We start from the raw sequence: 26,031 nt of genomic DNA on the forward strand, positions 1-26,031 counted from the left end.
TTGTTAGTTACTGGTGAAAGCGTGTCTTGCCGCGCGTTGGTTACTGAAGAAGAAGCCGTGCCATTAATTCGCTCAACGACTGTAGCAGTTTTTAACGATTCACCCAATGATGGAATGCTTTCACATTTTAAATTCTCTCCTCCGTCGCTTGCGTGGCGACTATCACGCAATTTGTTAATGCTGCTGCATCGATCAGCCCACACCCCATTGTCACCATGGGTGATTACAGTAGCCATTGGACGCTGACATCAGGAATCTGTGACATGTTCCCTAAAAATACGAAGCATAAGAAACTGACAATTAACAACAGTGTCATCAGTATTCATAATCAGTGGTGACAGCGATCACCAACACCTCAATTACTGACAATAATGGGACAAAACCGGCGCAATTGAATCATAAAATGTGATTCGATCATTTTTTGTCCTACCCTATGATTTGGTCAAAAAATCATATTATATCTGTCCACAGAAATATTACCGATAAGGAGGATGGGCTGAACGTTTCATGTCGATCGTATGCCTTTTCGTCCACACCTTCATGAATGAACATGTCTTCTCAAAATAGAGACATTTCTCAGTAAGACAGGGTTCTCATCTTAGACAAACATCGTATGTTTGAGCGTAGCGTTTGAAATATGATCAATTTATACGTAAAGTAGGGCATTCTCTATCACGTCAAGACTCTACTGTCAAATGGTTTACTCCTGTCTACGTAATTGTCTAACCATTACGTGCCATAAATTGAAATTAAATATTCATCACTAACGATGAATCTAATCGAAAAACAGGCCGTATATCTGAGAACAGTGAGTTCAACGATGAAAAATGATTCATAGAAGATGAAAAAAAAAACATTTATTCATTCCTAACCTTATATAACTACTATTGATCAATTGAGGGATATACAATGGGGCTCGCCGTCGCTATGGACACCAGGTGGCGTGTGTGCGTTAGTAGCCATCGCGTATCGACTTCCGCTCACTTCCGCGCTCGATTTCCTACTTTTAAATTGTAATAATGTCAGAGAATTACGGGTCATGGACTGTACCGAAGCTGAAACAAGAGTTAAGCCGACGAGGTGCGGTAACCTATGGGAGGAAAATCAACCTAATTGAAAGGTAATTTAAATGTCGATCATATTTCCATGCGGTTGATGGTGTTCAGTCGTTTAGTCTGCGCAAAAATGTTGCAATGATCATGGAATCAACAGTGATTTTTTGCCAAAATCATCGATGATTCTAGACCTATGCTCAAGTGAAATGAACGTGTTTTAATAGATCCAGAGATGAAAGCTAAACCTCAGTGGGTTGTGGGTCAGGGTATAGTACAAGTTTACCGTCACCAGCCCGGGCTGCGAGGATGGCTATGGCCGGTCCCACGCGTCCCGTCCCGCGATATCTTTCATTATTTTTCGGTTTTCATGTCCGGAAAATAAACATAATGCACATAAAAGTCATCGATAAAACGTTTTTTAAATCACTATTTGATATTATGATTGCCTTGAGAAGTTTAGATGGCAATGTTTATATCTTGAAATGTAGGGATTATTATCGGGATGTAGGACGCCTTGTCAGCTAACCATCGCAACAGCTGAGTTACCACTGGCGCCATCTATCGAACATGAATTGAAGCTGATGCCAAATTTTACTGCCAATGTATCCATAAATCATTGGACATGTCTGCTGCTGTGTCTAGTCTCTATTGAATTTTTATATGTTATTGGAATTATAGTCAGAACCCTGATCAACTTGAGGTGACGGTAAACTGAATACCTTACTTATATACCTTCTTACCACAACACAGTTGAGTTAAATACAAATCTGTATGACCATGGACGTATAGACGTCCATGCTTGGAGTAATCATTTCGATGTAACATTTCAACTCTGGGTCAACTTTCTGTTAGTTGATTGAATGATTTTTGACATTAGATGTTTATATTTCATGATTATTTCGTGTTCATTGCAGATTAGAAGCATACGGCCGTAACAACGATTTTAGGGGACCGGCCATAACATTACCACAAGAAACAGTTCCGGAATGGCCCACATGCGGTTTCAAACAGCTTACAAATGATCATAAGATTGTATTGCCAAAATTCAATATTGACACAGTAACTGCATATTTCACGTATAGAATGGCAATGGACAACCACTGTACCAAAGACATTAAAGCTATTGAGAAGGGTCAGCAGCTCATAGAATCGCAACGTGTTCAAGCCTGCAGTATTCTCATCAAAAGCGGAATTGTTTATCTGACTGGATTAGTTGGTGCTGCTATGAAAAAAAAGGTAGGCCAGTTTTATATTTCATCAAAATAACACAATATTCCCTCCTTTAAATCCACATAAATCTGCAATACAACTGTATTCTTAAAAGGTTGTAATGTAGCAAACATTGTTGATTAGTTTATTTTTATATTTCATTGCAGATCTCATACTCGTACCAGATATCATTGTCTCAAACAACTGGTGAATTCAGAAACAGCCATTGTGAGTGCCCTGCCGGTAAGGGTCCTAATGGGACCTGTAAGCATGTCGCGGCTGTACTTTTGATGTTTGCTAATTTTGTGTCATCAGATGGGCCTAACGCTCCCGAAATACTTAAATCGTGTACGGAAAATCTACAAACATTCCATAAGCCCAAGTCTGTTTATACTGGTAAGTTGTTTGGTTACATCGCCACCATTCAGCAAATTCGTACCCTATATATCTTATTTTTTATAAATTCTGATGTAATGGCAATGTTTTACATAATGTACTTGGTTTTCAATTTTTAGCTCGGCTGTGACCTTGTTTAAATTTACCCGTCACTTCTTAACAGGTTCCCCTGTCAAGGCTGGTGACTTACCTCTATCAAAATCAAAGAAACGCGAGGTATCAATGGAGGATCCAAGGCCTGTGAAATACCGGAAATCAGCTGGATACGAGGATTATGTCCGGGGAATTGTCCTTAATTACTGCTCTGTATCGTCTTTAGACCTACCCATCAAGTATAAGTACAAGAAAGCCGATATCAAAACAGCAGCAATTGACCATGATTATCTGAAAAAAACTTTGCTTGAATATTGGGTGGAAAACTCTATTAAGGTAAGTTTTTAATCAACGTGTCTGAGAGTGACCTATGTTATCCTTCCCTCTGTGCTTATAATTAATATTCCATTTTGCCTTTTCAGTTAAATGAAACACAGGCAATATTACTAGAAAGGAGTACTAGGAAGCAGGCAGAATCTAGTCAATGGTTTCAGGAAAGGCAGCTACGATTAACTGCATCTCGTTTCGGTGAAATTGTTTCGCTCACGAAAAGGCGCAATATCGACAAATTGTGTAAATCTCTTCACGATAATATTCCGTTGAGAAATGCTGCTGTTTGCCATGGAAAGACATTCGAAAGTAAGGCGATAGCGGCTTTTGAAGGTAAATTCTCCGTTAAAGTACAGCCTTGCGGACTTCATGTGAGGCCAGATATAGATTATCTAGGCGCGAGCCCAGATGGCCTTGTGTCTGAGGATGCCATTGTTGAAGTGAAATGTCCGTATCGCGGTAGAAATGAACTTATTGCTCCGGGGCCATACTTCAAGTTTCTTAGTGCAAAAGATAAGAAGCTGAAACGTTCGCATAATTACTATGATCAGATTCAAGGACAGTTGCATATTTGCAAACGGAAAATGTGCTATTTCGTTGTTTATACTCATAAGGACCTTTATGTAGAGAGGGTTTATCATGATCAAAAACACTGTGAACTATCTCTGCTTCCAAAATTAGAAATCTTTTATAGGAAGTACTATTCAAAGTATTTAACAATGCATGCGTTCTAAAACATCTAGATTATTCCTGGAGATATAGATCGGATATTTTCCGAAGATTCCATAGTTTTTGGCATTAATATCTTCATACAACTAAATTTGTAAATACATGTACATCCCAATTGTATGATATAGATTTCATGTCAATATCGGCTTACTATTTGTTGATACTTTTAAGTTTTAATATTTTTTATCATCTATTATCAATATTTTTTATCATATATAGTTATTTCAAACAGATATACTTGTCAGGTTGTGTAGTTATATGCATAATTACTGACGATGGTGGGTCAAAAGTTTGAAAATTAATGATTTACTCCTTTTCTGACCATATTTCATTACCATGATTATTTATTATTTCATTATGTGCTGCGCCTGACTATGGCATGAATGCTTTAGTCCCAAAACTCAAACTCTTCCATTTTACATAAAATATCTGTGTTATCATGCATTTTAAAAAGATTTTATGTAGCGTTGTTGTATTTTTGGTTTTTACCAGTTTTAAATCAATAAAAGGGTTTGTTACTGGAATGAAAATTAGTTTGTCCTTTGAATTGAAAACACTGCAAAAGAGTGGATTAAGTCAAAGTGAAATAGGTTATATTGCGCACAGATTTTGAATATCAACGACAGACAATTAATTACAGTCCAGGCCCATAATTGATATCTAAGAATTTGGGATTTACCTAAATAATCTATTAAGAGAAACAATGATGTTTCTTTAAAGCAGGGGTTTCGATGAATCTCAAAACAAAACTCAAAAATATATACTTTAGATATCAATTAACAGACATTAACAATAAGGTTAAGCAAATTCGTTCACAATAGCTGGTCTGAAATTGCTTATACTGAAACAAACATAAACTATCCTAGAACCCATATTGACTTTACTAAGCGGCAGGTCTTTTTTCAAAATAAGAAAAGTTTTTGACAATCCGATTACTCTTTCTACTTGGATGCGTTTACTGGCTACTCTACGATCATGAACTACTTGTTCAGGTTCAAGTTGACTCTTGCCCTTCAATAAAGTTGGGGTGTTCACCTTAATGTTCTTGGTAGCAAAAAGATCTTGTACCATTATACCTCTATCGGCCATGATGCTGTCATTCGAGCTGAAGTATTTTGAGGTGTTTGAACACAGCTGGGATCGTTCAATGATTTGTCGGTCACTTGTTGAACCCGCATAACTTTCACTTACATAACTAACGACCCCTCTCGGTGATATTCCAACCATAGTTTTAAGCGTGTTCTTATGTTTGTATGTGCTGAAAGTTGCAGTTTGAGATTTTACATTCGACGGCTTTTCAATTGGAATCTCTGTAGCATCTAAAATAACTCTGGTTGACGGAAAATGATGCTTAAAGCCACTGGGCATGAAACAGTCTATCTCTTCTCTCTCTGGCCATGTATTGATTTCACTTAATTGGAAATACATGAAGTTTACCCAGGTTAACACAATCCTAGAAACTACACTCTCTGATATGCCGAACAGAATACTCAGTTCTATATCTTCCTTGGCACGCCTTAATTTGATTAATGTCAAGAAAAATTGATTGACCGGTGTTAGTTTCTGACATTTGTAATTCAAATCGTACGCAGCAGGTCCTAGTACACTGAAAAACATCATCAAATGTTCATAGTCTTTAAAACTGGTGTAATATTTGATCGACCTAGGATCCACCATAAATCTCTCGATACAGAAAAATTGATCTGAAAGGAGGGAACACTGAATATTCTTATCCAAGTTAGTGTTTTTATTGGTTGGTTCCTCTATTATGTCCATTCTGTAATTGCTGGTATGTTGTAGGCCTATTTCAACTTCAGTGGCTATGTCATGGTGTACAGGTTCTTCCTCCAGTTTTAATCTTCGCCGACTGGCTCTACTTTCTCTCTCTGAATCTGAGGAAACTGGTGGTGTGAAGGCAAATATACGCGGAATGGCATTCTCTTTTAATTTTCTTCTAGAACCTGAAACACATAAAGAAAAAAACATATTTCTACTCAAAGATCAACAGCTGCCAGTCAAGTCAACAACCTTTAAATTAAAAAGATAAATCTACCACATAAATTATTAGGCCTATTGTTGTTATTATCATAATTGAGTTATATCATTATCCTGTTATCAACAAACTACTATGATGATATGAAAATAAGCGCCTGGCTTTTTAAAAAAAGTTCAAAACATCGACATTGCATAATATCGATAGGCCCAAGCTGAGGCCTAAACGAATCAGCCTGCCTTGGATCTTGACCGCTTATTTCACCTTAGTTGGAAAACTCAATAGGAAAGCCATATTTACCGGTAAGTGTCTGTTTATAGTCCGTTGGTAAAAAATGTCGATGGCATACGATAGCTGTATCCGATGGCTGCCATAATTTTGCAGATTTCTCGCTACTCTGTAGTCGTTTTATCGCAACAAGCCATTTCATTTTCAAATCTGTGTTCGTAGGGAACTTAAATCCGCCTACTCTTGACTTACAAAGGGGTACACAACAATAGCGAGGCATTATAATAGATTCAAGCGCTTTTCAAATCGTCAATTCGCTCGAACGCGGAGATGAATAAAATGTTGTTTACAATTCAAATTCAAATCACTAGGGCCACTAACACGCGCGCGCCATCTCGCGGCAGCGCTCAGCGCGGCGAGCCCCATTAGGAAGCTTATCGCGAGAAAGAGCCGTCGGGATGAGTAGAGAGTCAGGTAATCAAATGATATTGTTGAGAATAACAGGATGACAATGAACTGAGAGCGGGTGGATGATGATTACGCGAAAGTGAAAGAAAGCAATCAATATGTCAACATTGCTCATACTGCACATCAACCCGTGACAGATACAGCCAGAAGGGGAATTCAACTTGCAGAACACGTCGAGCGGTAGTTCTTCTTCAGTCGAGCAGAAATCTGTAAATCTCACTGACACATGTTTCACCAATTTACAGCTTCTCATACGCATGCAATTAGAACGCAAAATTGGTCGGTTCAAATAAAATTAACAGGTCCTAGATCACAAGAGATTGATTCCATGGCCGCCTTGGATGGTATGGCTTTGACAACGAGGTGTTTCATTTGCTTATTAGAGTGAGAGAGAGAGAGAGAGAGAGAGAGAGAGAGAGAGAGAGAGAGAGAGAGAGATGTGGAGTGGGAGAGAGTGAGAGAGAGGGAGAGAGAGAGAGTGGGAGAGAGAGTGAGTGCGAGTAGCTTGACTATTTTAAAGTAATGGAGACAGCGACTGCACCAATGAATAATCTGTCAGAAAGAGTTATTGACAAAGACTAAGCTGACAATAATAAGCTCAGACGGACAATATCTGCAACACTGCTGTCAGAGTGGCAGATCAATTTCACAGTCGAAGGAAATCCCAGTGATTTTAAGGTGTGGATGCGTGATTATGAACCTCAACTAGCAGAACAGCTCAAATACTGATTAATCATGATTATTACTAAATGGAATTAAAGTCTATATTTCTAGTGTCAGGAATGAACGGAGGGGGTAGTTCCACACAACGAACTCGAGTAACTGGCTCTGATATTGACGGGTATGGAAGGTTGCTGAGCACCAACGGGGGTTTGGGGTAATCCCATCCATTTCTAAAAATCGACCACCACAAAATGTAACTTCTTGCTTTTGGAACAGTCAACAGGACATTTTTGATTGATTGCCAGGATAAAACCACTGGGAAGCCCACTTTGGAAAATGAAAAAAGTAGTGACATACCAACTGTTTAAGCGCCATTGATATAGCAGCCCATGTACAAATACAGCGGTGTTGAACTACAGTCAATTTCACACTTGTTCAATATTACACTCATTTTTATATAGCATGTACATTCATCCATCATCTAGGCCTATATCATGACATAATTCTATCAAGTTGACGACGAACTCGTCCACAGTGTCATAATGTTAATCACTATTCTAATGAATGCAGCAAAAATCAAATTAACTGAAATTCTGTATTTCAAAGGCGAAATATCTAAAAACATGAAAGACCTGTTATTTGCCTAGGGGTTTGATAGCAATTTTAGCAAAAGGTTTCTTTTTTGATTAACAGCATTAAATGGCAGTCACTTGAGGGTATATTAATCAATTAGCTAATTTTAATTGTAAATGTGAAGTTTCAAATGTACGTGGTAACATACATGAACTCGACATGAAATTAGTATATACGGGTACTGGAATTAACACATTTACAATGAAATTTTCAAACCCCTTTTACCACCTTTGCTTACATTTTCAGTAGGCTAAAATGATTTTGTAAGCGACTGCTACTATGGGTCTTGGGTGATGAGAAATGTCTATAGTTATAACATGGACCTACAAACATGGATGTGTAGCTTATATCCATAGTTAAAATCACTCTTAATTTCAAAGATTTTCAAGTGAGGACCTTCAGACCCCTTCCTTGCAAGGCAGCCATGTACACAGTACCTATATATATATATCTGGACCCCCTCAAAAATTTTCTTGTGATGTCTACAACAAATTAAAAGGTGCCATAATTCACCACATTAACGCAAGGCCTTGTGTTTGAATATTAGGAGGAAAATTTTAAAACTCACAACATCCATTGTAGAGAAGCAAAAAATCATCAATAACTGATATGAATGGACAATTCTTACAGCCTGCTGGTAGTTGCCTTCGTTCGTTCCAAAACTAGGAGACTTCATCAATACCACATTACATATCACTGATAAAAAGAGTCCTCAGAATGCAAGTCAAGTGTGTGCATGAAAACAGTATCAAACTGGTTTCCAAGGCAATATTGTATTGTATATGACTGGGATAGATTCCATGGATTTTATTGAATTGGTTATCATTCATTCCACAGACGCGAACGGATGCGAGGAGGAGATCCGACAGAAAATAAAACTACCGAGATGAAAATGCGTGTTCGCAATACACCGCGAAATAAATAATCCATAATTTGATACAGTTTCCTACCAAGAACGTAAGAACTGCAACACGACAAACATAGATATCTAGAATGATTGTGAATAACCGGGCAAAGGGTGGCCGTGCAGTTTTGGAAAACACAGAAATAATAAATGCCGGATTGAAATATGAAATGATTTCAAATGAACCGCAGTCAAGCAATGGAATAGTCGATTAACTTCCAGGAACTACTAAATGATCGGTAACCATAGCGACAGAAAATATTCGCGCAATTCAAATCAAGTTTTTCGTGAAAGACATTAATCCGAAGGTATTCAGTATTGGTTTCAGATAAAACAGACACACATCTGATGACGGCTTGTCAACCATTCACGACTAGCGAATAAATGTAACTAATGAAATTTGACATACAACATCCACCGAGGCATTCATCGGAATACTGGTACACGACGCCGACGCCGTGTGAACCAGATACAAAAAAGAACCAACATTCTCAAGTATGGTTATGATTGAATGTTTGCGCACATTTTGATCAAATTCTAACTGAAGAAGATGAATTGCATTCCCATTAACGATATGTACATAATGTTTAATAATGCCACTAAATTATAATTGGCAGCTGCCGCAATTGAAATAATGAGTGCGGAAATATATTAGAACAGTCTGTTGCGGGTTGCACAAACAAGCCAGAAAAATCATATTAAACCTCATAAGAAAATGCTAGAATAACGATCTTTTCAAGAAAATGTTCACAAATGCCTCCTGAAAACCCATACTTTATACATTGATCAGAGAAAGTGATGCGATGTGGTTAGAGTGAACACAACAGACGTGATAGAGAAGACTAGAATGCTATTACGTGCAATTACTGGCAGTAAAAGTGACAATAAATGATGGGTTTTCTTTATTAGCTTCGATTAATTGTCAGTCGTGACTAAAAGTAATGAAAACCAAACAGATTTATTCAACACTTCGAACTGAATAAGTGTCTGAACACATGCACAGAAACGGAGTCCTTACAATATATAGAATTGCTGTATCACATCTATCCTTGCATTAAACGCAGCCCTTGGACAGTGAATACAAATTAACAGAGCCCTAAATATTTCAGAATATGTGAAATCTAACACATGTTACAGCCGCCCTATTCACAGAGAATTGATCTCAAAGCCGAAGATAACCGTGATCAAAATATTGACAGAAGCTAACTTACTGCAATGGCTATTTCTGAAGGATTTAATGCTTCCAGTAACCTGTTGCCATTATCTACCAGTATCAATTACACTTAGTGATGATACAGCTGTTCGCTCTGGTGGCACAGCTATATAGATAGATAGCTGCACCACGTTTTTAGCTCGGTTACCAGCAGCGATAAATATTGACAGGAACCAGCATCGAGGATTTAATCCGTGTAATAAGATACATTAAAAAAAACGTGCCTAAAAATCTTACTGCAGCAAAATCATGTACATAGATTTCTTAATGGAACTAGTAATTATCAAAAACACTCGCTCTTCAAATACCCTCAACAAAAACAATTCGATGAGATCAAAATTAAGATTGCAACTAATAAAATGTTTAATCTTACCTATTTTGAAGAGTGAATCCATCATCATAATATTACATGCAGACGATGCACATGTGGATTACAATCCTGAAAAGGAACAAAAAGCAAACACTCAAATAGGAATACACTACAACTACCGGTTTAACATTATCGATGTCAAGTCAAATGCCACTTTCCTCTCTTACCACCGTCACAAACAATCAGATGAAACAATATGTCTACTTTGTGTCAATAGCACGATTTTCCAATGACCAATGAAATTATGTGACCTCTACAATATTACCGACAACGCCGAGAATCAATCTGCGCACATTGTCACCATGGAAACAAAAAAAACCTTTTGATCACGATGAAAACCCGCTCAAGTTAAAATCTTTATCAGAACTAGAAGCCGACGTGAAGATAGATTGGTTTACCTAGGTCCTACAGATTGAGTCTGAAAAACGATATCATATGGCTCATTCGGGCCTTCAGTGAAAATTCATAAAATCATAAAGAATTCATCAAAATGAATATGAAAAATATTCGCTAATTGTATAAAAGTCTTACGTTAATAGACGTCGTAAAAAAATCGATATTTTCTAAGTCACCGAAGCATAAAGTTTTAAATAAGACCATAAATGATCATCTCAGGATACAAATCAACGATGTTTGATACCCGGGTAATCACTGAGGCTTTATTCGTGGTCACATGGTAGCGAAGAAAAAGCCCGACTAGTCTTTTAATGGAAATTCTTCATCGATAAAATAGATACAGCAGCGAGAAGAAAGGTTGGCACGGCGACGACGATAGTGCAATAACCATGGCGACAGCGTTTACATCAGCCGGCACTGTAGACCTACTGACAACAATCATTGACCAAGATTTGCGGGATTATGTTAAATGACTGGATGGAACTGATGCAGTGCACACAGCGCGCGTGGCATAAATCGCAAAAACTTAGTGCGAGGTTCATTAACCAACTTATCTTACACACCTGACTAATTAGCAGCTATGAATTCATGTGTGTGATCAGAATTAGATGTAGTAGTAGCAGGCGTTAATTATGTCTATTAGTATTAAGTAAGTAGGCCTACAAACAGCAGGCCTCTCATACAGGCCAAATCCTACCACTGATTTTATTTCATTTTCATTAGGTCTATACAATGAATCTCTCAAGTCATAAGCCTTATACTCCTTCGTTTCATGTGACTTAAATTTCTTATGATTTTAGGTATGTATCATATTAAACTTCAAAAGAAAGTTGGTAATTCTGGGGCCAGTAGGGTATTTATCTTTAATCAACGTTTCAGCAACTGGCCCCAGAATTACCAACTTTCTTTCGATGTACATACTTTAGGTCAATCTTTTTGGTTACAAGAGGAAGGTTACCGAGGTTAGGCCTATGCCAAATTCAATGAAATTATCTATTTTATTATGTTCGCACCACAAGGCTTGTCACATTCATCCCACCCCAAGCATACAATACACTTTTTCTACTTGGGACGCAGTATGATCCCGGCCCAGGACACCAGAAAGAAGGCTGTGATGCTATTTATCAGCTCGGACACCACCTTTGCACCGCCCCTACCAGATTCAGCAAAGGCAGTCTCACAGTGGAACGACCTCCTTTTAATGACCTCAGATTTATCAGTTATTACAACAAACCTAGAGGTAGAATTCCATCCCAACGTAATTTCATATCGGATAACCAACTATTGGTTACAACAAACATATTGTCTGGTCCCCTGGATTTCACTTCATTGTCCAACTCCAAGTCCACTACCTGCACTGTCAAGCACAAACTGACAGATAGAGCCGAAGCCAAGGTTTTAGGTCAGTTGATGTTGGTTTTGGTTTCCTCCTCAACACTACTGGTACTGCACTGACTGACACAGGCAAAGTTCGTTAATAATCTATGATTAATAAACAACAATACTTACGTCAAATCTTGCTATAGCTATATATATGCTGTCAGTCCCTTTCCTATTGGAGCTGTGCTACTATTGTGTCTGCAACCAACGAGAGGAGAGGATGCATCCATTCATTCATTCCATACTTCACACAGCGCCATCATCAGTCAAACGAAAGCCGTCCCCCTAATCAGTATGTCCCCGGACGCAGCGCTTCTTATTACAAGTATGTCCCCGTTTTGAAACCATCCCCCATTTGACCATTTGACAGATGACCAACAACATGTCATTGATTACTTTTCAGAAGATCTTCCCCATATCTATTGTTTCGAAGGATGATATGTTTAACAAAGCTACCTCAAGAGATTGCGGATGTGTTGGGATTTTTCTTGGTTCAGGTGAACACAGTTGGTAAGTAGAAAAAGTCTGTGACTGTGAATACGCCTCTGTGCTGTGTGTGTGTAGTCTACGATTTTCATCGAACAGTTGCCCATATCTCACTCTCCTCCTCGGGCTAATTATTCCAGCACATACAATACATGCAATATCATTTTAACAGGTTAGCCACAAGTTTGATGTTTCAGAGTGCCGTCAGTATTTCTGCTACTGGGAATTCTATAGTTGTCATACTCTCGCAACCACTTACAAAGTTACCGGCCAGTGTACATGGAATGATAGTAGCTAATCCAAATACGCTTTTACACGTTAAATTCAAGTGTGTATTTACCGAATGAATATCCGGTTCTACTAACAGTATCAATCCAAGCTTCATCGTGTGTTTTTACTTAATTTCTAGGTACGTTAAAACTTGCAGTGAACTAACGGATTACTTGGCATCCATTCATTGTTCAGCTGTCGCTCCTTATCAGATCATCATAGATAGTCTTCAAGATTTCATTCCTAATAATTTAGTAAGTACGATCGAAATGCGAAATAATCAGCGATTACAAGATAAAGCAATTCACAACTCAAAATACATTGATTTCTTTCACAGAATTCTGGTCATATTGACGACTTTTTTGTTTTGGCCAATCTTTGCGCAGCCATAAAAGATGCTGCTGTTTATATGAAGACAAAACGGTAAAGATTTTAGAATGAAACATAATCGAAATTGTCAAACCGTAGGTAATTTCAACGATTGTATTTTTCACAGATCAGTTGATGATTGCTTCCCAATATTAGCTTCATCAATTCTCATACCAGGAAATCTGGAGTACAATTTCTATCATCGATTTTTCAAACATTTATGGTTGATATCTGGTAAGCATTCACTTCACATTCAAGATTGTTCCCAGTTATAATCCTTACTATCAATAGATATTATGTTTTACAGATTTTATGGAAGAAGATACTAACGGAGTTAGAATAACTGAAATTTTGCCAAAATCTTTTACAAATGAAGACTTTATGTATTTGAAGCTATTACCGAGCGACCCTATTGATCTGTTAGAATTCTGTTATCCAACATGATTACACCTTGTATTTAAATGTCCTAATCTTGCATTTGAAATAAAGCATTTTGTTAATCTTCTACTTTTGAATGTTGCTGTTCCATCCTTCATTCTCAAGTGCTTCCTTTTCATTAAATTGATCACCACAATATAAACATAAATCGAGTCGACTAGTAATTCAATGAAATATATAAAAGCTTTATTTTGTTGGTGACATGATCAATGTATAACCAGTGATCCGCTTTCGAAAATAATTCTACACGATACAAAGAAATGACGACAATTAACAACACCAAATGGACGCTTCTTAAAATCACTTGGAGTATATTTTCTTTAACTCCAAGTTATGAGCTTAAAGCCATATTCATTCTATAATGGATAGCGTCAAATCAGGATTATCAGCTGCCTTTCAATATGCAGAACTCAATAATGTTGTATTTATTCTGGGAATAAATACAGTTGTCCCGATAGATTTACTACAAGAATAAACAATACAGAATAGAAACCTGAAAGGAGGAAGTTCAACAGTAGTCCAGCTAATGTTACAGCTTACATCTTCATGTGTCCTCAGCTGGAACTGTACATAATATATTGATGCATGTATAATACAAAGCCCTGATTGAGAAAGAATTTTTCGACAAAAATTCTATAATTTGTAGGAAAAGAGCGGTAAGAATATATCTATAGGAGTATATTACACATCCCGGGAAGCACATCACAGATTTCGAACTCGCCAAAACATATTCGTAATATTTACTGGTCGCCCAATTAATCCAACAACTGGCAAGTTGAGATCTGCTGCAGATGAAATAAATGATTCTAACTTCGATTTCATTCTACTATAACCAAGAATGATACCGAAGCTATAATTAGCTTAGATAGAGAAACAAAAACATGTATAAATTCGGCACATTATCATATAAATATGTAGATATAAAATACATTTAATTGCTAAAATTAAATAAAAATTCAAAAGTAGATTCACCCTATGAAAACAAAATCAAATCATTGTACAATGTATTAACAATTCCAATTTTAAAATTATTCGAGATGCTAAACATTTAAACTAATCGGATACACATCAGTCATTGAATATCATATATTCATCAAATATTTTACACAAGTAAATGTACATAATCGATAGACGTCTAAGTCTCTAATTACAGTCTATCAATTGTACCGGTAATGATTAATTCACAGAGAAACGAATAAATAAATGGTCTATGCTATAAAAGCGGCGACAGAAATGTATACAGAAGAATGAAGCTAGCACAGATGATATACGTACATGTAGTATTGTATATTCAATCATCAGACTTGCATTTGGCATTGATCAAAGTGGTGAAGTATTGTCTTCGTAAATTTCAAAATTCATATCGTATTTCAAATTTGGTATATGCAACTCGGTATCTTCATCTTACCGATCCTAACAATTGAGTACCGTGGAGTTTATTGAACGATCACCGTACTACATGTATATACAGCCCGATTTCATTTCATAGTATCTAACAACACGTGATACATACATCATTAGTTCAAACATAAAAGAATTTGCGGTTTTTGTTCGCCTGTTTAGTTTAACTGAATCAGCCGATGAGCCGATTTTGTTCGATAAATATCCTGTCTCATGGTATTAAGCTGGACGGTTTATATCATATCAGACCAAAGATGAGTTAAATCATTCACATCATTCCCAGCGATCCCCGATTGAAAGCAAATGAGCAATATGCAGGATAGATAGTTAGATAGACTGGCTTCAACCACAATAGATGAAAATATGACAAGTATAACCACCTAAATGATTTACTGAACTCATACTATACACTTGTATATAGAAATGACATTGATCAATTTCACCAGAAAGATAAGTCTTTGGAGGGAATATTATTGTATTGCAGCAGTTATTAGATCAGTAAAATGCAACAAAGTACGTACAACATTATAATTATTTTGTACTGACGCTGGAGGAAATATATCGCGCGTTTTCAGAGATACTGCGTGAATAGAGGGAAGAAATTGGTGAAATATTTGGAAGAGCTCATTTGTTTCGGTAGAACAATTTTCGTGAGTCATATAATTATCATCCGAATTTTGCGGTCGATAAAGCAGTTCATTTGAGTATAAGATTTGAATACCATTTTTAATCGAATTTATCGCGAATTCACTGACCAACAATACACAAGACAATTGATATCAATATTTACTTCACATATGTTAGAATAAACAACATAACGTAACATGTTCAGTAGCTCAATAAAGCCCTGAAAATATCAAAATTTCTTTCGTCACATATCAGACAACAATAACAATACCAGTAGTCTACATACGTATGGTTTAGTTAAACCACTGTTGAGAAATTTGATTCGATAATTTTGATTATTTCGCAGTTAAAATTCGCCGCACGCGCAACAAGACGATTCGTGGAGACTTTTCGTGTTAGTAATTTCTATAGACGATGAAACATCTCTAAATGCTCAGTATTTCACTGGAGAACTGCAGTGACCTGACGGCAGCAACGTGAAATAGCAATTCTACAGTCAGCAGTGCTGTATTATACAGTTTATAGCTACAGTCAGCAACGACAATGTCTCAGTCTTTCACTAAACGATAAATATGATGCTGTGCTCCGTGTTCACTTGTCGATACCTCAAAAACATACGCCGTACACAACAATGTCTCTTGAGTATCTCTGTTGCTGACGACCTATAGAGATAAATTTGAAGGTCATCGTAAACATAAACGTACGATTGAATTACATTCAAGGCGCGAATGACAGGATAACGAACCTGAAGAATCGTGAAATTTTCTAGCACGCTGTTCATCATATATTTTTCAGGCAGATGTTTGAGCTTGTGAATAAAATTGATCATATATTCGCACATCGGCGAACGATGAATTCGATAAACAAAACGACCGTTCTCAAAACGTGGATATTCAGTCTGCAATTATTACAAAATATACGTTTAATATCATTATTATTATTGTTATTTTTATTGTTATTACTACTATCATTTTTATTATTATTAGCATTAGTATTGTAAATATAATCATAACCATGTGTGCCGTGTTATTATCATTATCATTATTATCTTCATATGCAACTATCACTTAGTTTATACTTTTTTTCTCAGGGCAATCCCCCTATCAGGCTCACCCATTAGGGCTTGGGGTTGTCCTTCTTATATATGCCTATTTATCTATGCAATTATATCCAAAGAAATTATGTATATTATCTTGTAAATATTATATGTAAATAAATCATTCATTCATTCGTTAATAGGAGTTTTGTGCAGTAATGTTATTTCATCAAAATAGTGAATGAAAATGACAATTTTACCTCCACTTTTTCTACAACTTGTTTACCAAATGAACACACTTTCGTTGAACATGTTATAGTCATGTTTTCACTGCTTTCATACCTGTTGTGTTAAATATAAGACACATTTTTATTCCACCGACTACTAGTGCTGCCTGCTGTGGGAGAATATGAAACTAGGTTTACTTACTGACTCGTCACTCCATAAAAAGCACCAGATTCCTCTTGGACGTTTGTATTAATATCAGCCTGAAATATTTCAATTGATTATTTATAACAGTATTGGCAAAAAATATACAGAATGATGAAATATTATTGAAGACAAAACATACCCAGAATTTAACAAGGAAGAAAGCTGTTGTCGGACCTTTATCGTACAGCTCCTTCAAACCACCTTTCTTTTCCGGAAATTTATCATAAATCTGACGGATATCAACAGCCTGCAAAAAAGACATAACCAGGTCCTTACATACTGTACTATATAGACTAGAGCTAATTGACTTGCAACATACACTAGATGAAAAAACATACCTCTAAAAGTGGATCTGAATAACTATGATTTGATCCAATGTGAACAAATAAGTGTTTGTGATACTGGAATAAGAAATATACACAATGGATTATGAATACACGATCGATACCGGAATAATCGAGAAGGATCTGCTTCATTGTTTTGCAACTTACCTGTTCTGGGTCTCGCTGTTGTTCGAGAAAAGCTGAAAATTCGACCAGTCGTAATTTAGGTCCGGCAATAGAGCGACCTTGCCAGGGCGGTTGTGAGGGGGACATTTCTTGCGGCATATGTACAGTAGTGATGGGTTTCTGCTCAAGATTATAAGGACCAGCAAATGTCTTCACACTGAAATGAAATGAATAATGTTACAGCAGAGACCCAAACCTAAATATCTACAACGAAGATAGTCAATTAACTTACTCAGGGGCTGTAGCAGCTGGGGGTATTCCAGGTTGCCAAAACTGAAACAGAAAACAAACCATGCATATATGTCGCAGTTTAAACACAATATTTCATGAAAGCGATGACCATTTCAAGTCTAACGTACTGGTGTTCCGGGATATTGAGGTCTCATCGGTCCCATACCAATCGGATTAATACTCGATATGCCCTGGGCCATAGCTTTACTGTGTATAGCTGTAGCTGACACAATCTGAGCTGATGACATTCCAGACATACTCTGCATTGCTTTGTCTTTCGATGCCTGGTCCTGAACAAAAAAAAAAAACAAGATACCAGGTATCAGATTTTCAACTCTTGACATTTCAAATTTTACCTTTCCGTTGAAATCGATGCGATGAAGATACTCATTGAAAACATACCTTCAATTGTGACTGAAGTTCTCTAGCTTTTCTACGAGCCAGAACTTGTATATGACTGGATACTTGCTTCCTGGTACGAGTTTTACCAGTACGTAACTTGATGTACCTCGCAATAAGTTCATTTCGACCTGAAATGAATAATCGTATCGTAGCGTTGAAATATTTCAAAAATTTATACAGAGATATGGTTTTCTACTTATCTCGAAAATCTTATCGAAAATATGTCGATATAAATTTTTCTATAACATCTAATCAGTTGTCTTGGAGAAACCTTTTTTAGGTAAAAGCACGACAAGTTAAGCGAAAATTTGACTTCGTCCGACGCAACGAATTAGTGTCAGTTATCGTTATATCGATATAGATAATTCCGTCAGTCATTATTACCCATATCTACCGGTTAACAAATGCTCATTATTGTAACGACCACCAAAAAGCAAATAATAGCAAAAAATTAATGCGATTGTGATTTAATGACGCTTGACTGGCTGTTGCCGAGCGATTGCCGAACAACAATTACACAGAGACATCAAACCGCGTATCTTAAACTATTCAATATGATATTAAAAAGGGATAAAATGAGCGAGACTGTTTAGAAGAGAAACTGCTGACTAATCGTTCAAGCAGAAAGCCCTATATTCAACATTAAAAACGGATAAAATCATTCAAACAAATTGATGGTTATCTCCAAGAGGAAAAAAATCTTATTAGCATTTCAACATCGGTGTCGCTCCTCGGAAAAAATGTTCTTTAGTAGTTTTTTTTCCGTTATCTAGCGTGGGAGTTACCTACGGTAGGTAAACGATCATCAAAGAATAGGTCGGTATAATCATTTAATGGGCGATACGAACACGACACGATATTCGTGAGATCACCGAAAAAGAGTCAATTGAAAACGAACGTATCGCATTACTGCCCTTAGAGAGCCTCAATAAAAACGACTGAAGAAGCCATGAGAACAATGAACTGCAAATGGTTATTATACGCCATGTATCTCTTCATCTGTTTGATCTTTACTCTTTCTTTTACCCCGAGATGAAGACTCTTTGTCTGCTTATGTTCCCCGTGAAAAGCCCAAAAGCCTGTAATTTCTCATCAACCGAGAGGAAGAGATTATCTATCAATCATTCGGTTGCCTGGGTAACAATAGTAATACAAACAGCGACCAAATGAAACTCGCCGCATGCCTGGCATAGCTGGCGTTCTTTGCATTCCATTCTCAGTCAGCAATCACCCGCAGGCCCCATCTCGAGATTAATTAATTTTTGGTACGAACGCTTCCCACTATTGATATTGCGCGATGGCAAATTGAGTATTAAAGAGACTTCGGGGACTGATGGAGCTGGTTAAGAGATGTTTCATACTATTGACTCGTAGAGATGGAGAAATCACAAATACATGACACATCACCAATTGATCTGCTACAATATTTCAAATAATTTGAGATAAGGCAACCGACTACCGTATCCGTGATTACATGATTAACCGATTTAGATCTATCAGAACGATTTCAACAAAAGAGTGAATTCTATCTAGACAGTATCTTCATAAAAAACAGCTGATGTCACAGAAATCATTCGGAATCTTACCATACATTTTGCCTTCGTCGGACAGGATAATCTTACGTCGTCCACACGGAGGATAAATAGCGAGAGCTTCTTGAAAACTCTGCTCGATATCCGGACTCCAAACGCCTTCGGCATCGTTATTCAAATCATCGTTATTATTACTATCGTTGTCATCGTCATCTATGGGATTCTGCACCTGAGCAGATGTCCCATTTTCGGGAGCGTTCCAAGCAGACATTATGCCAATCCTGAAATCCAATTCATTGAAATAAATTTAATTGTAAGCCCGATTTATATTCAACAGTTCATACATTTTTCACTTCTAGCTGATACTGAAAATAAAGCTAAAATGGAAATAGGATCCCTTAATTCAGGGGCAGATCCAGAGGGGTTGCAAGGGGTATGCAACCCCTGAAATTTTCAGAGTGCCCTTTTTTTCTGGTCTCAATTTTCTAAAATACTCTATTTCTATAAATACATTTCAAGTTTCAAAGTTGCCATAATGTAGATAACGCGATCAGATGCCCTGAAAAGTCCCTAAACTAAGTTGACCAAGATTTTCGGAATTTTCTGGGGGAGGGACCCGGATCAACCCTACAGACTTCACACCTTCGGTGATCGCACAGCACCTGCTATGAAGCAGAGTTACCCTTTTTTTCTGCATACCGCTTAAAAAGAATAAATCCTAGATAATAAAGCCCTGTTATTTTAGATAGGCCTATGCGGAAGATAATATCTAATGCCCCACAACAGCTCGGATTGCATCTGGAGCCAGTAAAATTTCAATTATTTCTGTTGGAGCAGCCCAACACCCCTATCAGTGGGGCTGTGATACTGGACTGAGCAGTAGGCCTACTCAGGAACTGAGGCTGGATATATGCCCCTGATAAATGAATGGTGGTATCAAAAATTGGATTCCCTGATTAGTATGGCAGCACGTATAGGCCTACTACCAGCAATAGAGGACTGCACTTCGCTTTGAATTTGATACTATCAAAACATATACCTATCATTTACAATATTAAGGAAAATCAAGAGGAAACTTTTTCAGTCAAAGATCACATGAGAAAAAGATTCAGGGAGAAACCTTATCCAAGCCTGTAGTTACTTAACCCAATAAACGCAGAATGAAAACAGAACCTGAGTCATTGAAAATCTGCCACATCAACAACTGCACTTGTTCTCAAGTTTCACTTCAGAGGAACAGGCTAATTTTAGCACCAATAAACCAATTATAGACCAGCATATAGCGAACATTATAGAGGCTACAACAGTAGATGCACAGTGGTTGTGCGTCATTTATTTCCTGTATTCCTCGTATACATGAAATCGTGGAAGACTTTAGTTTTAGAGCTGGGAGAGATTAGGATTCAATCGATCTCTAATTATTCGCTATTAATGGCCTACTAGTTTTCCCAAATAAAAACCGACATGATTTGAAACGTAATTTTTTTAATAAGTCAATATCGTGAGAACGCTCAGGACACATTTCTTCGAGACCTGAATGAAGGCAAATGAATGAAGGATAAGATTTTCATTTGCCTAATTAGAAATGACTATGTCATGAGAATCATTTTAGCCTAATGTACAAAACCTGAAATGAATTTTATCATTTATCTATAAAAATCTGAAAAAAAGGAAATTAGGACCAAACAAATAAAAACTGAATGAAAAAGAATTAAGACTAATTCAATAGTTATGCTGTTACATATTAGATTTTTAAAAACATGCAAGCAATTAATAATTTAACATTTTACAATCGAAGTGGTGATATTGACAGTTCAGTTGTTGGTATTGTTTAAACTGACCATGATTGCTGAACCGGCTTCAAATGGTTGATAGCACTTGAATCACTGTATTTAGGATGCTGTGTTCATAAGTGTAAAATCATTTGATTCCACGAAATAGAAAACGTGCCCAACAAGTTTACACCGGAAGTGCTCCGCAAATATGACAAAAATTCCAAAGATGTGACGCAAAATGTCGATTTAAACTGCTTTTCTCTGAATCATAAAGCCGCGAACGTAAACAAAATGGCATATTTCTTACCTTTGAATAAGTTTTGATACTTAAGATGGGAATCTGCGACAATCCAACACCTATAATCAACTAAAAGACACTCTCGTTGGTATGTTTGGAATGGCACAAAGAATCTTTACAACGTCACGACCACTGCGCATACCGTTCTGCGCATGGGTGGCACTAACTCGCTAAGGAGAATTGACGAATGATTATATATTACAAACTCATTATTTCAAATCACTCTTTCTATTTCAACCTCAAAATTACATTTTAGATTAGGAAAAATATCAATAAAAAGGGAACGATGTGGTTTCTGGATATTGCCTCGTAATAGAACTAGTAAACGGCGATTCTGATTTACGAATATATTTGAATTCTCGATTACCCCGGATATGCTTATTACGGAAGCCCAACAGGTGCTCGATCCTGATAGAACTTGCGCTGTGATTGATGAGGCTCAAAATGGGCTTCCGTAAATGAACTCGACGAACTGTCAACGAACTTTGAAATCCCCAAGTCTAGTTTTTAACAGAATTAAATTTGATGATCTTATTTGTATCTCACTGACAGGTACTTGTGGCTATGATCCAAGTTTTTAGGTATTTCAAAATGGTAAATTTGAACCGTGCAGCGCGAGTTTCCCTCAGGTCTGATCGTGTCGTTGTCAGCTGATTGTGGAACCGTTACAAAACATGCCATATAATGCCACTGGGAGTGTTGCGCAATACAAACGGGACATTGTCAATGGGACTTGACACCAAATCCTAGTAATCAACACAATAACGTCCATACAACAAAGCCGGTTGAAACGACAAAACAATCTTTTGAAGAACAATTTTTTTATTAATAAAACTCCATCTCAAAGTCAAATATGTTCAAATATTTGGCCAATAAACAATCCTAACAAATTATTGCTGCATTATTTGCAGCTTTTTTATACATCAGATACGAATATCTCAACATCTAAAACTTTCCAAATATAACGGTGATAATGACGGAAACAGTAATTGAGACAAAAGCTACTTTGACAAATAGAGAATCTGACTGATTAATTTTGACTATAAAATTAGACTGATGAATCATAGTTTCACGTGACAATATCATCACTGTAATTTGGTCCACTTCTTGTATTAGATTGTAAAACCCTCTCGTCAATAATCTCAGGCAAATCTTCTGCGAGACCCCATTTTACGGCGTTAAATGCTAAAATTGAAAATGAAAAATATTTTTGAGATAATCAGGACGGACGGGAAAAACAAGGCAAAAACAATTCAATCATTACAATACCTTCTGGTGACTCTGCTTTTTGAGAATTCAATTCTGTGACTGGTTCTAATTGTAAACTACGTATGCTAAAGTTTTTATGTAAGGAAGCTGATGATGATGGAGGAGTTGGTGTGCCCCATCCTAACTGTAATGATGGGGTTGAAACATTTTCTTTTGATCCAGACTCTTCTTCTTCAACTAAAGGTGCCGTTTGGTTACGTCGAATCCTTCGTTTTTTCCTTTTACGCTTTTTCTTGTCGTTTTCCATCTCTGTAAAAAAAAAAATAAATCCTCATAGAGAAAGCACGTTGTCAAAGTCTGAATACGAGATATTTCATTACGAGCATTTACCTGTTCCTCCATCGAGTGGTATCAAACGTCTCGGAGGAGGAATACTGGATGATAGAATTCCTCCGGATAAACTCAGATCTCCATCGGATTCTTCATCTATAAATTCGCTACTGCGCGATTTTATCGGAGAAGTAGGAATCGGTGATCCAGTCCTTGGAGGAGGTTTTATCGTTTTGTTTGTATAAGTACTGATAACGTCCTCATCAAATTCTTCAACATCTTCGACGTTATTCGAGTTATTTGAATCGTCTGATTGTTTAGTTTTTCTAGGTGATATTGGTGGCATTACAGCGTTTGAGGACGGTATATCATGAGCAGTATCAGAATTATCTTCAGCAGCTTCGAGTTGAGCTTGTTGTAATTTCGCCGCTTTTCTCGCTTTTTTCTCCTCTTCTTCCTAAACAAAGAACACAATCTAACTGATTACCTGCAGTATTACGATAGTTAAAAACAGGAACAAAATATTTAAACTGATTAGGCAATTATTCAGTTTAACCAGGGAAGGATTAACTGAGGTTGCCTGTAGTAACTTAACAGTATTTCAATGATCATTCACCTTCTTAGTCAATTCTTCAACATCAAGCGGTTTAAATGGATTTTCAGTGATTTCTGTTTCGACTCCTCCATTAGCTGCCAGTTCTTCTTCTTCTTTTCTTTCCCTGAAATACACATCATACGCAGCGAGTAAAGCAGTGTTTGCGATGAAAACGTATCCTCCTGATTATCAGTTTAACTGGATTATCGATATATTCTCAACTCAATTCTTACCTTTCTTCCTGGATTTTGCGAAATCTTTCTGAACGCAATTTTCTTTCTCCTTCTTCGACCTTTCTCTGCGTTTCCATATCCTTTTCAACTCGTGAGTTCAAATTCTCAAAATCTCCATCGATTGTTTCCAGCAACCACAAAAACCCTGATTGTATCGCTTTGTCTAGTTTCTTCCCTTGACCCTTGATCGCAGCGCAGGTTTCCTTTTTTAAGATATGAATTAGTATGTCATACAAATTAATACATCCACGTTTGAATTCCATGATTGTTACTCACAATTCGACAGGGACATTTATTAACATTGACTAATTCTTCTAAACTAATAGCTTCTATGATGTCAATTTCATCCATGGCTCCTTCCATATCTTGTTTATTAGCCAATCTACAGAACAAAATAATTCAATTATTGCTTGATATTTCCGATTATCTAAATCAATAAGAAAACATAGCTCCCATCATACTTACACTAGAAGTGGTTTGCCAGCAATTCTGGCATTTTCCAGTAGATTGAGGAGAACAAATTTCGCTTCAGCGAAGCGCTCTCTTTCAGTTGAATCCAACACGTAAACTATGCCATAAACTTCGGCAAAATAATTCTTCCAAATATCACGAATACCCTTTCCCCCACCGAGGTCGTACATAGTGATGTCAAACCTTCCAAACTTAAATTCCATAGCGTTGAAACCAATAGTTGGAGCCAAGGTGTCCAACGGATCTGAAATGAAAAATTCATATCGTATAGGCCTACGCACATGTTAGACTGATTTCAAGAATCATTTTATCATTGAATTATTTACCTCCTTTCAAGCCTAATGCAGTCACTGTTTTCCCTGCATTATCCAGGCCAAAAATAGCGAGTGTCAGTTTTCTAGAAAAGAACATGAGAATGCCTGTTGATAGTGAATATGGGGTAGGCCTAGTTCAGACAGATAGAAGAGCATACCTAGAAGGTAGTTTTTTTCTCCGCATCCAAGCCATACAACCACCCATGGTTGCAAATGATGAAGTATCCAAACGAATCTTGCTCATAGGGCTGAGTGTACAGATATACAAACACCCGTTACCTAGCTTTAGACAGTAAGTAGATAGTAGTAGTGTAGAAAGACTAGATACACACTAACTAACTGTAAAATAACAAGTGAGGAAGAAAGGTCAATCAAATATACGTGTGCTTAAATTCTTGACTATATTTTCAGGGTAAGGGTAGCTGACGTAGTTATAGTAGTAGTAGTCGACGAAAATTGATTGATTGGTTTTTACTCTCCTCATTTTGACATTAATGTAGGCAGATCAAGGAAGAGACTCAATCATAAAAAAGTGACAGTTAAAGAAGCTAGATTGTAATCTAATTATCGAACAAATACCTGAAGACTGGAAAATCATGAATTAAGTAAATATTTACGTTGAAATTAGTTTGTTGTTGGTCGTTAGTAACCACCACTCATTTCCGTTTGAGCTCCACAATTTGGCAAAGAACAAAATACGAAATTGGATTTAGAACTGGATTAACGATTTGCCCTTAGATGGCGACACCTCCTGGCGAGTGATTATGATTTTGACAGTTCTAATAAATAAACAAATGTGAGCCATCAATTGCTAATTTTTCATTCGATTCGTAAAACATTTGTGTTCTGAGTTGATGAGTCACAAACGAAGCTGGAAATCATATTGTTATGCTGAAGTTTATTAATTGTAAGTTAAATCTATGTGGTTAAATCCACAAATCTTAATCGGTGACAAATTATTGTATAGCGATTTGTCAATCAATCAATAATGTTGAATTTCAATATCTAATATT

General features: G+C 36.9%; 5 protein-coding genes and 1 long non-coding RNA gene across 10 annotated transcripts; 2 read left to right on the forward strand and 4 right to left on the reverse strand.

Moving 5' to 3' along the window:
• Positions 1-194: 194 nt before the first annotated feature.
• On the reverse strand, positions 195-12,229 carry LOC141900658 (uncharacterized). The gene is made up of 3 exons (XR_012618748.1): positions 12,190-12,229; positions 10,288-10,353; positions 195-270 (listed from the first exon to the last, which is right to left on the reverse strand). It is a non-coding gene; the product is annotated as an uncharacterized LOC141900658 (long non-coding RNA).
• Positions 934-4,643, forward strand: LOC141915245 (uncharacterized). 3 transcript variants are annotated; one of them, XM_074806716.1, is made up of 5 exons: positions 934-1,120; positions 1,970-2,291; positions 2,432-2,660; positions 2,824-3,089; positions 3,176-4,643. In XM_074806716.1, the coding sequence occupies exons 1-5, from the start codon at positions 1,020-1,022 to the stop codon at positions 3,815-3,817; spliced, it is 1,560 nt and encodes a 519-aa protein (XP_074662817.1). In that variant the 5' UTR covers positions 934-1,019; the 3' UTR covers positions 3,818-4,643. The 3 variants fall into 3 exon arrangements, with proteins under 3 accessions (XP_074662817.1, XP_074662819.1, XP_074662818.1); XM_074806718.1 differs by lacking the exon at positions 934-1,120 and adding an exon at positions 1,127-1,761; XM_074806717.1 differs by lacking the exon at positions 934-1,120 and adding an exon at positions 1,803-1,873.
• Positions 4,491-6,385, reverse strand: LOC141915246 (uncharacterized). The gene is made up of 2 exons (XM_074806719.1): positions 6,106-6,385; positions 4,491-5,773 (listed from the first exon to the last, which is right to left on the reverse strand). Exons 1-2 carry the CDS (start codon positions 6,311-6,313, stop codon positions 4,611-4,613), a joined length of 1,371 nt encoding a protein of 456 aa, XP_074662820.1. The 5' UTR covers positions 6,314-6,385; the 3' UTR covers positions 4,491-4,610.
• A 170-nt stretch (positions 12,230-12,399) lies between the features above and the next one.
• LOC141915037 (uncharacterized) lies at positions 12,400-13,685 on the forward strand. 2 transcript variants are annotated; one of them, XM_074806417.1, is made up of 6 exons: positions 12,400-12,570; positions 12,719-12,874; positions 12,956-13,070; positions 13,154-13,239; positions 13,313-13,419; positions 13,493-13,685. In XM_074806417.1, exons 1-6 carry the CDS (start codon positions 12,431-12,433, stop codon positions 13,627-13,629), a joined length of 741 nt encoding a protein of 246 aa, XP_074662518.1. In that variant the 5' UTR covers positions 12,400-12,430; the 3' UTR covers positions 13,630-13,685. The 2 variants fall into 2 exon arrangements, with proteins under 2 accessions (XP_074662518.1, XP_074662519.1); XM_074806418.1 differs by lacking the exon at positions 12,719-12,874.
• A 128-nt stretch (positions 13,686-13,813) lies between these two features.
• LOC141910275 (transcriptional enhancer factor TEF-1-like) lies at positions 13,814-22,033 on the reverse strand. Its single transcript, XM_074801009.1, has 12 exons — positions 21,876-22,033; positions 19,848-20,074; positions 18,262-18,389; positions 17,988-18,149; positions 17,861-17,901; positions 17,611-17,785; positions 17,458-17,520; positions 17,259-17,366; positions 17,117-17,175; positions 16,948-17,029; positions 16,397-16,549; positions 13,814-16,313 (listed from the first exon to the last, which is right to left on the reverse strand). Exons 2-12 carry the CDS (start codon positions 20,062-20,064, stop codon positions 16,200-16,202), a joined length of 1,302 nt encoding a protein of 433 aa, XP_074657110.1. The 5' UTR covers positions 20,065-20,074; positions 21,876-22,033; the 3' UTR covers positions 13,814-16,199.
• Positions 22,034-22,706: 673 nt separating this feature from the next.
• Positions 22,707-25,671, reverse strand: LOC141912688 (uncharacterized). 2 transcript variants are annotated; one of them, XM_074804021.1, is made up of 10 exons: positions 25,636-25,671; positions 25,177-25,357; positions 25,031-25,101; positions 24,699-24,948; positions 24,510-24,615; positions 24,234-24,436; positions 24,022-24,124; positions 23,466-23,862; positions 23,136-23,384; positions 22,707-23,051 (listed from the first exon to the last, which is right to left on the reverse strand). In XM_074804021.1, exons 2-10 carry the CDS (start codon positions 25,260-25,262, stop codon positions 22,936-22,938), a joined length of 1,581 nt encoding a protein of 526 aa, XP_074660122.1. In that variant the 5' UTR covers positions 25,263-25,357; positions 25,636-25,671; the 3' UTR covers positions 22,707-22,935. The 2 variants fall into 2 exon arrangements, with proteins under 2 accessions (XP_074660122.1, XP_074660131.1); XM_074804030.1 differs by lacking the exon at positions 25,636-25,671 and adding an exon at positions 25,598-25,635.
• Positions 25,672-26,031: the final 360 nt, after the last annotated feature.

Source organism: Tubulanus polymorphus, chromosome 1, assembly GCF_964204645.1.
Source record: "Tubulanus polymorphus chromosome 1, tnTubPoly1.2, whole genome shotgun sequence".
Lineage (NCBI taxonomy): Eukaryota > Metazoa > Nemertea > Palaeonemertea > Tubulaniformes > Tubulanidae > Tubulanus > Tubulanus polymorphus.

What these genes read in the sequence shown, in the direction of transcription:
- LOC141915245 (XM_074806716.1), top strand. Translation starts at nt 1,020, where the DNA reads ATGTCAGAGAATTACGGGTCATGGACTGTACCGAAGCTGAAACAAGAG. An exon ending in GTGCTGCTATGAAAAAAAAG is followed by an intron (nt 2,292 to 2,431) that starts GTAGGCCAGTTT and finishes ATTTCATTGCAG; the next exon opens with ATCTCATACTCGTACCAGAT. An exon ending in GGGTGGAAAACTCTATTAAG is followed by an intron (nt 3,090 to 3,175) that starts GTAAGTTTTTAA and finishes TTGCCTTTTCAG; the next exon opens with TTAAATGAAACACAGGCAAT.
- LOC141915246 (XM_074806719.1), bottom strand. Translation starts at nt 6,313, where the DNA reads ATGCCTCGCTATTGTTGTGTACCCCTTTGTAAGTCAAGAGTAGGCGGA. An exon ending in CTATAAACAGACACTTACCG is followed by an intron (nt 5,774 to 6,105) that starts GTAAATATGGCT and finishes TATGTGTTTCAG; the next exon opens with GTTCTAGAAGAAAATTAAAA.
- LOC141915037 (XM_074806417.1), top strand. Translation starts at nt 12,431, where the DNA reads ATGACCAACAACATGTCATTGATTACTTTTCAGAAGATCTTCCCCATA. An exon ending in CTTTTACACGTTAAATTCAA is followed by an intron (nt 12,875 to 12,955) that starts GTGTGTATTTAC and finishes CTTAATTTCTAG; the next exon opens with GTACGTTAAAACTTGCAGTG. An exon ending in ACATTTATGGTTGATATCTG is followed by an intron (nt 13,420 to 13,492) that starts GTAAGCATTCAC and finishes TATGTTTTACAG; the next exon opens with ATTTTATGGAAGAAGATACT.
- LOC141910275 (XM_074801009.1), bottom strand. Translation starts at nt 20,064, where the DNA reads ATGTCTGCTTGGAACGCTCCCGAAAATGGGACATCTGCTCAGGTGCAG. An exon ending in AACAGCGAGACCCAGAACAG is followed by an intron (nt 17,521 to 17,610) that starts GTAAGTTGCAAA and finishes TTCTTATTCCAG; the next exon opens with TATCACAAACACTTATTTGT. An exon ending in TCTTCCTTGTTAAATTCTGG is followed by an intron (nt 17,176 to 17,258) that starts GTATGTTTTGTC and finishes GAAATATTTCAG; the next exon opens with GCTGATATTAATACAAACGT.
- LOC141912688 (XM_074804021.1), bottom strand. Translation starts at nt 25,262, where the DNA reads ATGAGCAAGATTCGTTTGGATACTTCATCATTTGCAACCATGGGTGGT. An exon ending in AGAAAAAAACTACCTTCTAG is followed by an intron (nt 25,102 to 25,176) that starts GTATGCTCTTCT and finishes GTTCTTTTCTAG; the next exon opens with AAAACTGACACTCGCTATTT. An exon ending in GCTGGCAAACCACTTCTAGT is followed by an intron (nt 24,616 to 24,698) that starts GTAAGTATGATG and finishes TTTGTTCTGTAG; the next exon opens with ATTGGCTAATAAACAAGATA.